Below are 17,212 nucleotides of genomic sequence, written 5' to 3' on the forward strand. Positions count from 1 at the left end.
GGATTTTGCATCAGAGTCGAGTTATCGATCTTTAAATTGAGAAAAAATTGAGCTTACCTTTGTGATCGAGTGCGAGTGGCTGTCGAGCGAAGCAAGATTGAGCGCCTCCTCCAGGGAGAAGGTGCCCAAAGCAGACGGAAGGTCGAAATCGTCGTCGACGACGTGCCTTGACGGCCTGTCGACGTCCTCGTCGTCCGCTGGCTTATTTTGGGCGACTTCTTCTTCGTGGACGTCGTCGTCAGCGACGTTGCTCAGCACCAGGCAGTCGACGCCGCTTTCTTCCTCGCTCTTGCACAACTCATACTCGCCTGCCCAATCAAAGAGGATAATTTGTGAATATACAAATTAGAGGCAATTTGGTTGATTTTCTTTTGTAATTCGTCGGTGACCCAATTGCAGCAGCAGCATGCAGCTGACGCACGTTTTTTCCTTGAGTCAGCGCATTCGAATCCCGAGCGTCATCCTGACGCCAGCATCTTTTGCACCTCGACAGGTATTTAAAGTAATTTCCAAGCGGGCAAAAAAAGGTTGCACGCAAAATGGCGCAATGCGAGAGAAAAATTCGCCGTTTTTCCCCTTTCGAGTTCGAGAGAACGACACGATGCTTTCTGAAGTCGAAATGGAGCTGGAAACAAAAGGCACGCCGGCAAAATGGCGGCGGCGACGGCCGCCGTCGTGCGGGGCCACGCTGAGGGTTTCAATTATTTTCCTGCTTGCCGTTCGTTTATTAATCCGGAGAGCGAGCGGTGGAAATAAACGCAGCAGAAAACCATCAATCTTCGCCGCGCCACGGTCGACGCATCATAAATTTTGTTCTCTGCTCTCTCGCCCGCTGCTCGATCGAATCGTTGCATTAATTCCCTGCTCCAACATCCCGCCCGCTCTTTCCTCTAGCTCTCTCGGACACACAGAGCAGAGCCTTAAGGCCTGGCAATCCAATAATTTTAATTTTATCAAACATACACGCCATTACTCTCGGCGAGTTGATCTCTAGCTCTCTCGACTTTTCATTCTCGCGACCAAAACAAAGGGCGAAACGCTCTTTTTTTTAATTGCTTCGCGGACTCACGCTGCGACGCCGATCGAGCGAAATTGAACCGACGCCGGCCGCTGCTTGCTATTGGAGGGCAAAACACAAAAAGAGAATCGAATCAAACGAGTTCGACCGCGCGGCGAGCGGGAATGAGAAAGAATACATCAAGGCCGCTTTTCCGATTTACCGCCACGCAATAATGGCTCTATTTTAATAAGCATATTAGATGGAGCACTAATAATTATCGCCCGAAAAGTTGAGCTGTAACTTTCAGGCAGTCGCAATCAAATCAATCAGCTTCGTTGGTAACGTGCTAGATCGATAAAAGGTTACGTTAAAAAACCCCATCCGTTTTTAGGATTTGATTGTCTGCTTACTATAATATAGACACGCAGAATGAATACTATGCGAGATGAAAAAGTTGCACAGTGCGAGGAGTAATTCGCCTATTATCCCTGTCCGGCAACTTTTTGCTGCGCGTTATGAAAAGTTATAACTGTAAAAAGGCACGATTTGCGTTTGGCAGAAGCAGCAGCTGCACATCCGCATACACATCTCTCTCTAGATATATTTGTTCAAAATTTGCTGCTGCTCACACCAGCATGTTGCATTAGACGCTCGAGAGAAAGAGAGAGAACAAGAAACGGTGCAAACAAAGAGCATCTGACGCTTGAATTTTAATGAGCCCGGCATCCCGAATACGCGGCCTCTCGGCTACGCATTTCAAAAGTCACCATTTTTTTACAATAAATCTTTCTACACAGCGCGCGTATTTTCTCTCCTTTGTCATAATGTCGTCACTTGTTCTCCGCTGCGCTGATGACGCGCGGCGCAAAAGAAAGAGTATTAAATCGGCAGTGAGGAAAAAATAAGCGGCAGCCAATGGAAGGAAACCCAAGTCGCGATTCGCGCGAAGCAGCGCGCTATTATGAAAATATTCGCATAATTTCTGCCTCTCCGCGCGCGTCCAAAATGGCGGAGGCTAATATTTCACGCTTTACAATTCTGGTTCGGGTTGGTTTTCTCTGTCGAATCCTGCTGGAAAACTCCATTTTGGTGGCAGGAAGGTTTTTTGCTCCTTTCTGATGCATGCGTGTAATTTTTTTAAGAGGGGGCGGATCGGAGAACGAGTCGAGCCTACGAGAAGGAAAAAGGATGAGCATGGAGAGAACAAAAAGAATTCCTCTCTTCCAAATAGGTAGAGTCTCAACATCGTTCAGGGAACCGACCGGCAAGAGAAAAACGCGCTCTGAGACTGATTGTGAGAGACCTTGAGCTCCATCACGACCAGCACCTCTCTCTTTATTACCGCGAGACGCCCAAAATATGGACTCTTAAAAGAAATTAAACTGATTGTCTCCGTCCGTCCATCCGTCCGACGGTCTCTGATTGCGTGAGGCTTCAGCAGGGTATCATACAAATTTTTAGCTTCAATTAAGTTGATTGAGTTTATTGTTTTATAGGGATTGTAGAGCTACTCGCAACTGCATGGTCCAATTATAAAAAAACTTAATCAAATCAAATGGCAGATTCAGATTTAGATACACTCATGCTATAGATTTTCTTTGGTCAGACGTCTGAAAAGCTCAACTCTCCAAATGTTCTCTAGTTGTAAACTTACATCAAGAATCCATGCACTTGAAAATCATACAAAAAAATAATTCAGAATAAATAAAAAATGCTTTCTCAGACTGATACCAGCGCGACCTTTAATTGTATCACTACGCCGTTATTATTGAAGACTTCTTTCTTGATCCAATTTTACGGATGAATTTAATTTTTTATTCAACATTTAACCCAACTAACAGTCAAGCAGACATAAAGATAAAATGTGCTATTGATTTATCCGCTAACAGGAATATAAGATTCTGTTTTTGTGGATCCACGCGTGTGAGCCTGTTCCGAATGTTTCACATTCAGCGCATTTTATAGATGGAGATGTCGAGATTTCTTTGGTCTGGCTTTTACTGCCACGCCAGTATCTCGTCCACATATTGTTGGAGAGAAAAGGAAAATTTTAAGATCTGATTGTGTCGTAAGAGGGAAGTGGCGATGGAATGAGAGTATAGTGACGAAAAGTGTGCGGTCGACGCCAAAAGCTGATTTGAGATAAAATATGGGGGTTTGGAAGAGCAAAGAACTTTTGAAAATAACTTTAAAAGGCCAACGCTAGATCGCATTGTAACTCATCCACAGATTATATAGCTAAATCCACAGATTAATTATTTTCATCTGGCCTATGATACACCGACTTTGGATACTTTAAAGGGATGTTAAATTTAATCGATTGAATAATCAATACAATCACAAAATCATTGTTAAGTCTTGTGCATTTGGATGAAAAAAATAACCCTTAAAAACGAAACTCATATTTATATAGTGGAAGAAAATTGAATGCCATTAATTTAAATACAAATTGAAAAAAGATGAACCTCAAAGGGGGGCACTATATAGCGGTTCCCGCACATACTAGCGTAAATTATAGTTATAGGTTTGTATCAATCTGAACCTATAGATGTCGAAAACATGATAATATATTTGTTAATCTTCCAATTTTACCCGTTTGCGCGGGAGGTTACAGAATTTTGCCTTGACCTGTTTTAAGAATGAAAAAGATGTTTAAAATTTGAAAAATTCCTAGGTTGGAATGGAACATTATTTACCCTATATTTAACACCTTGTCCGTAAATTAATATCTTAAGAAAAACATTTTTCAAGTTTGTTGGTTGATGATAATATGATAATCATTTTAGTTATTATTAGTTTTTTAATTAAACCACTTTTTATTGCGTGAGATATTAAAATAGCTTACACAGGTTAAATTGAAAACATGACAAATATCGCCATACTCACGGATTAATATTTGTCAGTTCTTATAGGAAATAAAATTATAACCTGAATTCATCAGAATCAATTCCAAAAAATAGAAATTTTGGTCGTCAATAATTGAAATCCAGCAAGTGCTGTTAATACATAATTTTATATTGACGTATAAAACATGGAAGCGGCAATATATTTAAAATTATTTAAAATTACGCAGTTGCAATACTTTGCAAGCAGAATAGTTTATCAAATCATAACCTAATGGAATCTTTGAGCTCATTTGTCTGTGAAAAAATATAAAAATTTAAAGCCACAATACAAATAAAGGCTGCAGCATTATTTAATATTTGTTTTAGCAGACATTTAAACTTTACGTAAATTTGCGGAAAGTTGACTTACTGTGTGAAAATCGCAGATCCTCGGACTATATTGCGGATATTTCCTATTTTTCCTGCTCGATCACTAACACAAAATTAAAAATAGTTGCACTCGCGGTGTTTCGACTGACCGGTTTTGTTTCGACGCCGACGGAGACTGAATTTAGTCAATTGGAGAGCAGGCGGTGCTGCCCAGGGAAGGCAACATGGCCGCCGCAGGAGGAAAGCAGCTCGCGTAGAAGGCATCGCGCCGCCCCCAGCTCCGCTCCGCCTCCACGGGCCCCCTGAACTGAGAGCCCCCCTCGTCTTTTGGAATTTAAATCGAAATGGGACAGTTTCAATTCGGGTTAACTGCGCTTTTTTAAATGAGCTTGCAAAGTGCAACCAAAAAACAGATAAACAGGTTTGGCCTTCCTAAGCAAACACGTCTCAAATACCGAGGTGTTGGGGTTCGGAAAAAAGGAAATCGGGACACCAGCGAGTTCACCTGTCCCGAATGGAATTTTATTTGCTTTCGCAGCTCAAATTACGAGCATATAGTTATACAATAGTGAATCTAACTAATCGAATAAATAAAGCTGCGCCGGGATCAGGAGGGTAAAGATACGACACATTTTGGAGCCAGACTAAAAAAATAAAACGAAAATTCAAGTGTCTTAAAAGAGGAATAGAAAAATACGCGCAATATTGCCACCCTTAAATTCCTTGGGATGCTAAGCAAACAAATCGCAACATTTGCTAGTGTTCTCATCCCCTCTTTGAGAGAAATATTATGAATTGAATTGGAAAAAAGAAAAACAGAAATGTAACACCAATAGAAAAAGTATTTTTCTTACTCGCTTGGTGATATAAACTATCGTTCTCTTTGCAAACACTTTTACTCCTCTCTTAGGTGCTTGAAAAAATACTTTTCAAAGAGAGCGTTTTAAAGATTGCAAATACTGGCGTTCAAGAAATTAAGAAAGACGAACATTATCATCCTAATGTTTGAAGGATATATTTAGCATAAACTCATAGACTGTCGGTAAATAAGACAAACGGGGAAATTTTCAATTGAATTTTTATAATTTTACTGATGCTATTACACTGAATCAAATTCAAAATAGAGCACGAATTTCGTTATATTCTGCATGCTAATTAGCCTATTTAGTAATTTGGCAAATTTCCTCTATTTTAGGAATAATACTACCAATATTCTCAATGTTTGAAAATCTGCTTCGTACAATTTGATTTCGTGCAGCCATCCATGAAATTTGCAAGCGAAAATAAGCGTGGCTTCTTTGCAAATCCACACTGCACAGCGCAAAACGAGTTCAGCTCCGAAAGAAGCAATAAAAATGTATTCTTTCATCCTTATTAAGAAGGTGTCTGCGCCTCTGCTGACGAGAAAATTGAGAGGCCGCAACAAAGCGCTTATCACCTTTTCTGAATCTCTCCAAGTCTCCAGAATTGGCCTAATGAAGCAGCTTCGTCCGCCGCCGCGCGAATGAAAAGATGAAAAATTTGTGAGCTGATGATATAAAAGCGTGCGCGCAGGCCCACTACCAGCATTGAGCTTTTCTCACGTGCTGGAAATTCTCGGCCGCGCTTTTCCGCCGCTGCCTCTAACAACGCAGCGCAGACGAAAAATGTGTATCTAAAAAGCACACGCGGAGAAAAATAGAGGCCCTGAGCGGCGACGAGATAAATTAATGACGGCCGCGTGACCAAGCAAAATCTCTTTTCCTTCGCCAGCTCCACTCGACTCGACGCGCTTTTAATTCCGAACGCACCCTCTCGCCATCCAGACGACTGCTGAAAACAAACGGGGGCTGCAGCCTGCTGCCTCCCTCTTACCAATTCCCGTTTCATTGCACTCAAAATGCTGCTGCCGGCGAGAGGGAAATGAAATTACACGAAAGAGACGAAGATTTGTACGGTGGAAACAAAAACATGACGTGCTTCATTTGCCCGCAGACGCAAATCAAATTTTCGATCCTTGAAATGCGCAGCGCACTTTTCAAACCTCCAACAGTTGAATTTGCGAACTGACAGAGAGGACCAAAGGATTCATTATGCAAGATTTTCCTGCAATTTATCCTTGATTTTTGTGTTCATTCATCTTCTTTCGACTCCATTGTGTCGTGTGTTTGTATGTATGTTTTTATATCAAGAGAGGATCGCATTAGTATTTATTGTTGACTCCCGGCACGTAAGGGGGCTTTAGTACCCCATGCAGCAGATGAGTCGGCAAATTCAGCTCGATTTTCGCTTATTTCCTTCCTTCTGTGCGTCTCAATCAACTCTCGCGGGATTTCGGCAATTTTTATCCCTCGCGATGCGACATAAAGAAATTAATCTTTTGGAAAGGTGACAGCCATAGACACGTGACAAATGACATAAAACGCTCTCGCATAGAAAATCAAACCAAGTGTATTTTTCATTTAAATTGTTGCATTCTAGAAGCAACACCCAATATGAAATTTAACCAGAGAGGCCTTTCAGTGACAATTTACTAAAATGACTGATAATTTAAAGTAACAAAAAATCGTACAGTACCTGTTTCCAAGTCGATGGTGTACTGAAGTCCTGTCCAGGGGTCAAGGGTACTAAGGGGCCCTTCGTCACCTTCTTCCTCAGCCTCAAGCTTCACATTAGACAGTGAAGGCGGAGAAGACGGTTTGTCAAGCAACAACGGGGGTGTCGAGTCTCCCTCAAGACTGGCCCCAAGGGGCGGCACACCAATGTCAACGTCCTGCTTCCACAGCGACTCGATCAAATTCATGTCCTGCAAATAGCATCCAAAACAAACCAATTTATAAGACTTAAGATATTAATTTCTTTCTAAACCATTATTTTGCAGTATTTTGTGAGCAGAGCAACATTTTCAAGATAATAATAATTGTTATTTAATTTCAAGGTATTGTAACGGCAATAACCTAAAAACGAAAGTCTTTTGAGTTCTATTTCCAGACTGAGTATTTTTAACAGAGTCAGGAACAATGATTAAGTCGATTTCACGGTTCACTATATTGGTTATTTAACGATGTTTCTTTTCCTGTGCTGTATAGTGGCGCTCATTGTCGCTTTTGATCCACGACACCTGTACTACCAGCTGCCTCAACATAAGCCATCTCAATATCCTGTCAAAGCATGAACTTCAATGAAAAGTTTTAATTTGATTTAAAGTGGATAAGAATGAAAAAATAATTTATATCTTGATCTTAAATTTTTTTTGACAACTTGAAGCTAAAAATTTTCCTTGGTTTCCGTTAAAAACTTCTGAGAACATGGGCTACACCATCGGAAAAATTGCGACGAGAGGAATAAAAAATGAAGCAAAAAATCATAGACCAATAAACATTTAATTTTTCGAGAAATTTGGCTGAATCTGAAATTTAATTGTTACTCCGTGCATATATACTGTTGAGATTGTTATTCAAACTGCTATGTATGATGTATAACTGAGGTAAAAAATTCAAATCAATTTTAATTCATGCCCTGTATCAATTACCCTCTTTTTAATTTTCATTGCAAATTAGTATTTTTTTCATTTGAAGCAAGCATATAAAAAATCCCGGCCTTAGTTTGCCGTGTAAACATTTCTAACCAACAAAATTATTGTTAATCTGAACATGGGACATGCAAAAAACCGATTGCTAAATTTCTCAAAGCACGTGGAGGATGTGTGTATATAATAAATGGAAAAAAACAGTCAGGTTATTTGGTCGCAAAATCCCAAATGTTCCTATCAGGTATAAAACACAGACGCTATAGTATATAGATAAGATACTATAATATGTGCTTTGTTGATTCAAGTAAAAGTCCTCAGCGACCCAGCTCTCGAAAGGGCAAAAATCAAAATGTTCTCATATTCATTTATCCAGATAAAACTGGCTGCAACACATCTTCGGCGGCCGCAAAAGCATCGTTGACACCATTCGACAACAGCGAAGGAGAAAAAGTGTTTTGAAAGGTTCGGGGTCGCAGACAAAGAAAACTTGCCGCGCCGCAGAAAACGAAAACGTGAAAAGGGAGGAGGGCAAAGGTATAAGTGCTCTTACGAAGATCATGTTGGCTGCTGCCGATGGTAGATTCATCTCTCACTCAATGTGATTGAAGTAGGCCGTTTATTTCCTCCGAAAACCCCCAAAGATGAGAGGACGGCAAAAAGCGAACTAATTGATTCGGCGTTCGCGACTTGATAATAGTTATTTTCGCCGCGAGTGGCAGCGAAGAAGAAAAGCTCTCTTCTTATCTGCCGTCGGCGCGAATTTTTATCATATCGCGAGCGTCACTTTGTTTCGTCGGAGAAAATGCTCTTGTTTTCTTGGCAGGGTAACGGCTTTAGCACTCCCAATGTTGTAAAAATCCCCAAATTAATTAACAAAGGAGATGAATTAAAATTGAATTCATTAAGTTAAATTGATTCATTATGTAACTCCAAAAACAGTCTTTGGATTTAGATAGTTCAATTTAAAATTAATGCGTGAGCGACTTGAACTTTGTTTATGGCGATAAGGGAAAGATAAGTTCGTCCTTCAGAATTTGCGTTGCGTGATACAACTTGTGATGTATACAAAGGGATTCTATTACAATTTTGACAGCATTTCATTTGATAGCATGTTAATGGAATCTGTCTCTATATGTCTCATCAGCATTTGACCCATACCTCAAGCAGCTAATTTGACAACCCTTGATTTGTGCCATCTGGCGGGATAAGTTTATAAGAGGCAAACGATTCAATCTAATGCAATGCGCATAGTTAACTTTTAAATGTGTGCTTAATTTTTAATTTTGTTCCGTGGTTTTAGGATTAGGAGAAATGAATGAAATAAAAAGAAAAAAACTTGACTGTTAAGACGGACGGCTATTAGTGCAATTTTTGTGAAAAAAATCACACATTTCCGTCTGTATTGGCCCCGCAGATCGTATCTTCAAAGAAATATATCAGTAATATAATAATAATATAGGCTGCAGAGAACTCAAAGGTTGTCAGATTGACAGCCCCCATTTCCGACTACAAATAAAAATAGAATCGCACTTGACACTAGCCCTTCTGGCGATTGAATTCTCCCCTACAAAAACATTATTCTTTTGATAAAAAAAATTAAAAAATGGACAAAATTCCATCCGTTATTTTGAAGCCATTCATTTGACTAAATTCTGCTTCTAAAATAAGGTAAATGCGGCAAGTAAAGTTCCGTCAATTTGGCGCATAAAATAAAGCTATAATTGGAAATTGATTAATTAGTTTCATGAATTTTTCAGCGAGTGTATTTTTGTTCTTATTCTGTTTTTACGAAACTTAATATTTCGAAGGGAATTGCAAATTTAAAGAGATGAAGTTACTAACAAGGTACGGCACAAACATAGTCAATAAAAGCAATGAACGATTTTTTGAAGATGTTAAATAGGAAAATTAAATCTCAATAGATGGTTTGAGATTTTTTGTTCAAGATAGCAAGTCCAGGACTTGAATTTAAAAATTTCAATAAGAATGACCGTAAAATCTTTGAAAATAGCTCACTAGCTCCATCTTCAAGTTAATTTTGCTTTTTTAACGTCTTAACAATTCTGTTAAAATTCCCTAATAGTGGGTGAAAATTCCCTTGTGGGTTAAAATTCCCTAGTGAGTTAAAATTGAATAGTAACATAATTTAACATACCAAATAAAATACATGGGTTGAAAATATGACCCCCAGAGAAACGCATTTAAATTTAAGAAGATTTGAACTTCAACCGCTGCAAGACCAAGAGTTAGGATATAGAGATCAATTACCTTCAGATGACCATTGTATTAGTGTCAATGCTCCTTTCATGTCACATACTGTATATTCTATACATCTCTGTACTGAAGTTTAGTGAGCAAGCAGCTGCTTGATGAAAAGCAAAAGAGCGACTAAATGCACATTTATAGAGCGTTGGAGAAAAATCAACGCGAAAAAAGATACAAGCGTAGGGACGAGTTGGCTTTCCGCGGACGATAAATCACATTACTTTATGGATGTTTTTCGGAAACTGACGCGGGAAGGTTGCTGAGGGCGCACACAGCACCCTGAGCTGCAATGTGGGGGAAGATCATTTGTCACTGCCGCACCCTAGAGCCATGCGGCATACCAACCCTTTTGCGCCTCCCCACCAACCTTCGGCAAGGCACACCAACCTGAGCCGCGAGCCGAACAATGGTGGTGGTGAACCTCAGCATTTTACACGAGCGATAATTCATTTTTCACACGATTTTACCGCAGGTGCCACTTTCCACCTGTTTATATCGAAAGAAATTAATGGAATCGACTCTGCGCTTACATGATGTGAGAACGATTTTTACCGACTATTTATCTGGAGATCAAAAAGGCATTGCGTCAAACATTTCATAAATATATGATTTATGTTGTATATCATTTAATTCGATATTAATTGATCACCGAATTAAAGAGACAATAGGTCACGCTTGCGGAACGTGAACCAAGGAATGGTTTTGTTTCAGTTACTTTAGTGTTTGGTGGTAAATTTATCATGCTTTGTTTTGCTATATCAAATGCTGGACGCGCCAAAAACTGTCCATTAATCATTTTTACGAACCCCGCGCAACAATAACAATAATGGCTCAAGACAAAGATCAAGCGAAAAGAATCGGACCGCACGACAAGAGCGACATTAGACAACAATTGCTTCAAGACACGAAGACCCTTTCTTTCTTGAAAAATAAAATGCCGTCTGCAAAAAGAACAATGGGCAAAGTGATCAATGCACGAGGCGGGCTCAACGTATCAGATATTTGATTGGCATTGGGAAAGAGTGAATTTATCCTTTAATAGTAATTGAAAAGCGTTTGCAAGCTACAGAAATTTCATAAATATATTATTCGTTTGAGGTATTTTTACAAAAGAAAAAATTTCAAAAATTTGTTCACCCCGAAGCAAAGGAAAATTAATGGTTAGCAAGGAATTCCTTTGGCAGCTGCGGTCCTGAAAATAAGTTGTACACCGCGGCGTCGTCGTGTGTGTTCACCCACACAAAGAGAGGCAATAAGTACAACGAAGGTGTCCACTCTCTCTTCTTTTAGAAACTTGAGCACGTCAACGCATGTGAACGAAAAAATATTTCCAGAAATACATAGAACTGAGAGGTTACAAGATCTTTTAGATTTGACTCTTTCGCGCACAATAGCCCCCCATAGATATTGTAAATGTTAAGGGCTCGCTCTTTCACTTTTCACATGGAATTCCGTCACGCAAATTATGGTAGCATTCCCTTCATTCTCATGTATTTTTATGAATGACCTCTGTTAACCTCTCCCAATAGTCTATTATGTGCTCACTGGGTCCCAATAATAATAGTGATAACCATAATAACACAATTGGTCAAAGAAAAGCTTAGTCCCTATGTGATCATCTTTTCACCTCCTCGCACCACAGAGGTTTTTTTTATAGAAATGCTATAGACATAATTTGTCCCTCAAAGCGTTGGAGAAATGTAAAAACCGGTTAAGTATTGTGCCGATTCGCCTAGTCTGATGAGCTGTTTCGTGTCACTAATTAACTTTTGCCGTCTCTGACATTGGTTAGCCGCAGTAAAAGGTCACAGAAATGCCAAAATATCTCCCATTGACTTGACACTTCTGGAAATGCCGGGCTGATGTGGTGTTAAAAAACCTTCAATCTGCCAATAAAACACGAAAATTTAGGTGTATGCATTTAAAATTGGGCCTAGTTGAAGCCATACGTTTGCGTCAAGAGTAAAAAGAAATACAGGCAGAAGAATTTATATATTTGGAACTTTTCGCTTTATCATGGGTAGCAAAATTGGACAATATTCAATTGATAATCTTCCCACTTTTGTGAAATTAGATTACATACAGTAATGGGCAGTAGATATGCATTTTTATAATTTTCATTACCATAACCTATCGCGATTCAATTAAAAAATGTCATCCCTTTCATCACCAATAATTAAATGAGACTAAAACAACGAATTTGATGTCAGTTAATTGTGCTGTGCTTATGCTTAGCCCAACGCTTCAAAGGAAATAACTTGTTGTGAGGAAGAGGGAAGAGCAAAGCACAATTTTAAAAAGATCACATTTTATAATAATAAAAAACGCGAGAGGAGGCGGGACAATGGAAGGAGCGGGAGAAGCAGTGCTCCGCCTTCGTGGCCTCTCTGCGACCACCTTGCGTCGTCACGAGGTCTACGCGACCCGGCGATGAACACCTGACGCAATTTGCACAAAAAAGACCAACAACAAGGCTCAGGAGATCATCTGAATTGCGTCACATTGAACGAATCCTCTTTCTTTACCTTCTCGAACTTACGTCAAACTCCTTGGACACTACAATTCATAAATACTTTAACCTACAATTGAGCACTGCATTTTTTGCTAAATTCTCCGATTTTATGAGTAAAACCCAATCAAGTAAACCATAACACACAACAAATACGAAATTAGTTCCTTTTTCATTACATTAACATAACGATTTTCATCATGATTTTTACATAAAATAAAATGTTAGGTAAACCAATTAAACATAATAATATTAATTTGCAAATTAATTTAAAAATAATCCAAATTAAATTAGGGGTAGTTTTGAGAAAATTTTACCTCAATGGAGAGGTCCTGCGTGATGGTCGACGGCGAATCCGGTGGTGACAGCAGTGGCAGCAGCAACGGATCCTCTGCTTGGTCCCGGTGCTCAACTTGGGCCTGAGGTTGCGGCAGTTGGAGCAGTGGAGGCGGCGCTTCCTCAGTAGCCACGCCCCCCTCCCCCGGCGGCGCTGAAACCTCTGTCAGCAGGTAGGTGGCGAAGCTACCCTGCACACCAAGCCTGCAAGCAAAGGGGGAAACTTTGTTCATATATGGGTATCCAATTTAAGACTTAAAATTTAAATTTCGCACTTTCAGAAATTGTTCATGAAGTTCTAAGAATCCCAAGAATTTTTTTTAAAAAACAAATTTTTGAAATTGCAAGTGTGAAGATCGTAATTATAAAAATTAACTCCATGGAGCCAAAACGTCCCTACTGCCATAGCCTTAAAAAATTCTCGTAAAGGCGGTCTCGGCAATATTTTTATTAGAGTGGCATTCAATGTTCCGCATCAAATATTGATCAAAGTCTTGATCATACATTTATCTGACATTCATTGGTATGGTGAAATAAAAAATAATGCAAATTGTAATATCAATGTAACCTGAAATTTTATAAAAAAATATATTCTTCGTTTTCGAGATATTTAAGGTCAAATGCTTCAGGTCGAAAATCAATATAATATGTACGCAAGATCTCCATTTCTGCTGGTCAGATCCATACATAAGTAAAAATTGTATTGACGTGCCAAAACCTTTTAAGGTGGTAACTACTAGTAACCCCCAAATATGAAAATTTTTCATATCACATTATAAATGGTTTTAGACAACCTCCCGAAAATTAGGATGGGACAAATTTGGGTCACTTTATTTTAAATATTGCCGAGACCAACCCTAAGCAAATCTTAAATCTCTGCTCTGGATCATAAACTCAACCACGTTTCAAGCAGGCAGTTTGCATTACATAAAAAAGATCTTGGCACTAGCATTCCTTAAACTTTCAAATAACTTGAAGAGCATGTTTTAGTATGAGAAAATAATTAGCTTTTCCTTGACAGTTTCCTAAATTTTATTATTATAAATTTTCACTCTTGTGAAAGTATAGAATTTTTTTTAGTAAAAATATTTGTTTTACATTTTTACTAAAATTGAGAAGACGCTGAGTGAAGATATTTTAAACAAGTCAAAAACAAATATTTATCTCCATTTTTTCCTACACGTTTCAAATTTTGACAGAAAAAATTAATTCACGAGCAGAAATATCAGGCAGGAAGGACATTTAAATCGCAAGTAAAATTTCATCTGTGAATTCCACGCGTCAAGTAGAAATAATTTGTGTGGTGTTGTCGCAAGACGGTTAAAATACTGTAGAGCGTCATTTTCGTTTATTCATTAGCGTTCTCTACTAGTTTCAAAAGTCCTCCGTAAAACGAAATACTGAATTTTTAGGGGGTGAAAAAGAGAGCCTTGAGAGCTATTTGCGTCAAGCGCAGAGAATATCGCTCCGGCGAGCTCTTGCTTCGAAAGAGTTTCAACACACTCCGGCTGGTGGCGCCGTTGATCGGTAAACTACTGCAGCACACCTGTTAATTATCCAAGAGTGGGCAGTGCGAGCACAAAAGCACCGAACAAGGAACCACCTGCCAAAATTATCTAGTCTACTACGAATCCTACTTTCAAAAAAATACAGGGCAAAACAACATCAACTAGAAAATAATTTGCTTTCCTCGTATTTGTGTGTAGCTTGGTGAATAAAATAGGGTAGCCCACAAAGTTAAGTAATTATAATGCTTATCTCAAAAATTTCCACTCAACCACAAAATTCATAATTAGTTGACAACGACACAAATAATTTTAAACTATTGAGGTCAAGATTTAAATTTAAATTTTTACCGTAAAAAGCGAATCAGATTAATCAGAACCTTAGGAGCCAATAAACATCAATCAGGCACATATCTCATCAACTTTTCTTTCAACGAAATTTGTTTGAACAGTTTGACATCTGCAAGTAATGCCTCCTTTGCCTCATAGTACTTCACTTGACGTCAATGAATTGTAAACAAGAGCGAAATTCCTTACCTTTCTGAAGGCGCTTGAGAAATATGGCCCAAGGTGGCAAGTTCCGACAAGAGGGAGTTGTAATCAAGGCGGATGGCGTTCTCGTTCTGCTGATCAAGCAGCAGGTTCTTGAGGGACGATCGCGCCACCAGGGGTGGTGGGCCAACGGACGGGCCCCAAATGCTGCGCACCAGGCCCGAGACGCCGAGTTGCAGTCGCGGGCCTCCTATTTGGGCCCAAGGAACTGGAGCAGTCTCAGGTCGCAGCAGACTCAGCAGCAGGGCCAGAGTCAGGAGCTCCGAGTTCGTTTGTTTCTTGGCGGCGATCATTTTTTGGATGCTGTTCTACTGGATGTGTTGAGGCAGGTTTCGTTTTAAAGACGACTATCTGAAATGATGTGCAAAGATTAGAAAAGATAAACTGAGTCGTTGTATATAATGAGACCAAAGTCTTCGCTATGACTAACATCAAGCACTGATGGAAACAAATTGTTGGATAATAAATATTGTAAAATACAATATAGTTGAAAGTAAAATAGAAGGATGAAAACGAAAGGGAATACAGGGGAAAACCATAGCTGCATAGTATGATATTGTAGTGTTGTTTTGATTTTAATTGAGGGAAAGAAAATAAAAACAGGAAAAAATACAAAACATTATGACATTTTAACATGAAAAAACTTTACTTGTCTTCCCATTTATTTTTTACATTATTTATTATTAATCATGAGTGTCCATGATTTTGTTTTAACAAATTAAGTTACATAATGATGCAGATAAAATTTGTAGCTCTCAGAAACTTTCGCGTTAAATTAAACATTAATTCCAAAAACATTTTAAGTCCCGGTACATAGTAAGTATGGTTCTATATCATGTGGGGAAAGTTTAGCAGAAGATTTCACTTGTCTTGTTATGGCAACTGACAATGAGATGCGGCGAATCGAAACCCACTAAACATAAAACAGTCAAAAAATCGAAAAGAAAGTCTTACTCTTATCTCGCGTACAACTTGTCAACACGCAGCAAACCGAGTGCGGATTGCGGCGCAGAAGGGTTTCCCAACAGCGCAGGGGCGACTGGGGCCCGAGGGGGTGGAGGGGTCGTCGTCCCGCCGTCCGACTGAACGTCCGAGCGTAACGCGTCTTCCTTCGTAGAAAACACGTCCGTCCGCCCAGCTGGCAAAAAAGTCACTCCGTCGCAGGGGGAGAGCCACAGCGAGGCACCAAACTCAACGTGCAAGCCCAAATATTTGGGCCGGAAGCCTATACACTAGAACCGGTGCGCATGAACGTCCGAAACGCGTCCAGCGTCCAGCAAGCGTGCTGGCCGAATTCTGTTGACTCAGTGAACCAGCCCAGCTGATGCAAAATAGCTTACAAATTCAACGCTGGTGACTCACGTATCGAAATCGATACCCTAATTTACGCTAGTCGGCGAACACTTCTGACAACTGGGGTTCCCCCTCTTTTGAGGAAGACTCTGTTGAAGTTGCTTTTGAAACAGGAAGTGCTCAGGACACATCGAACATAATGAAAACAAACTTCGACGTTAATGTAAATCGACGCAATCGATTTGATCACATCAAGTTGAATGCAGCCACCAGTTTTCTAGCCTCAGAAACCGGTTAGTTTGGGTCATTGCACTCCAACTCACTCCTGGCTCAAACTAATGCAAACGCATCGGTTATTTTATTAAAAACCGGTTGTTGAAGTAGATCAGTTACGGTGATGCATGAAAAATACGCGCGGCCAAGGGCGACCGGGTTGATTGCGTCAGATCAACACCGAGAAAAGAAAAAACGAGAAACAAATTGAGTCACTGCACGCAAGTCGCAATCAAACAGAAAAGAGTACCGACCGCGCGCATACTGGATTTTCCTAATAGATGAAGAGAAAAAACATCCACTGCTCGACCTTAACTTACTTCGAAGGGAAACTGATTTTTATGTTGATTCTCACCTGTATTTCTTCTTGAATTAAAATATACGCTCGATCAACTGAAATATTCTTATCTCTGTTCTTATCTGGTAATATAATAACACTCGATTTCAAATTTAAGTGTTGCTCTGCTCACTCAATTGTGTTTGAGTAATGACAAAATCCCAAACTTTAATGACGAGAAATAGTCATTGCTCAGAAAAAATGATAAAAATTACCACATTAGATGATTCGTCTGTGTCGAGGGCGTCGTCGTCGGCGAACATTTTGGTTTCCCGGCGACCGGCGACTAAAAGTGGTGCACCCAACAGGTTTTAGTTTTTCCGGCCTCGCTCTAGGCATGGGAACTGATTTGCATTCACTCCACCGCGACTTATTTTTTAAGTGCGACTATATGTGGTGCCGCGGCTCGCATTGTC

At 39.7% G+C, this 17,212-nt stretch overlaps 1 protein-coding gene across 6 annotated transcripts in view; it reads right to left on the minus strand.

Annotated features, from left to right (window-relative positions):
- cnc (cap-n-collar) overlaps positions 1-16,328 on the minus strand; it is a 30,570-nt gene extending 14,242 nt beyond the window's left edge. For 3 of the 6 annotated variants that reach the window (XM_065488318.1, XM_065488311.1, XM_065488327.1), the window contains exons 1-5: positions 15,848-16,328; positions 14,879-15,244; positions 12,818-13,040; positions 6,772-7,000; positions 58-308 (exon numbers count right to left, since the gene is read on the minus strand). In XM_065488318.1, the coding sequence (XP_065344390.1) occupies positions 58-308; positions 6,772-7,000; positions 12,818-13,040; positions 14,879-15,186 (1,011 nt within the window). In that variant the 5' untranslated portion in view covers positions 15,187-15,244; positions 15,848-16,328. Of the gene's footprint in view, positions 1-57; positions 309-6,771; positions 7,001-8,276; positions 8,426-9,994; positions 10,016-12,817; positions 13,041-14,878; positions 15,245-15,847 lie in introns of those variants that run through there. The other 3 variants (XM_065488302.1, XM_065488344.1, XM_065488336.1) reach the window with 3 other exon arrangements.
- Between the last annotated feature and the right edge of the window lie 884 nt (positions 16,329-17,212).

This window comes from Cloeon dipterum, chromosome 1, assembly GCF_949628265.1.
Source record: "Cloeon dipterum chromosome 1, ieCloDipt1.1, whole genome shotgun sequence".
Lineage (NCBI taxonomy): Eukaryota > Metazoa > Arthropoda > Insecta > Ephemeroptera > Baetidae > Cloeon > Cloeon dipterum.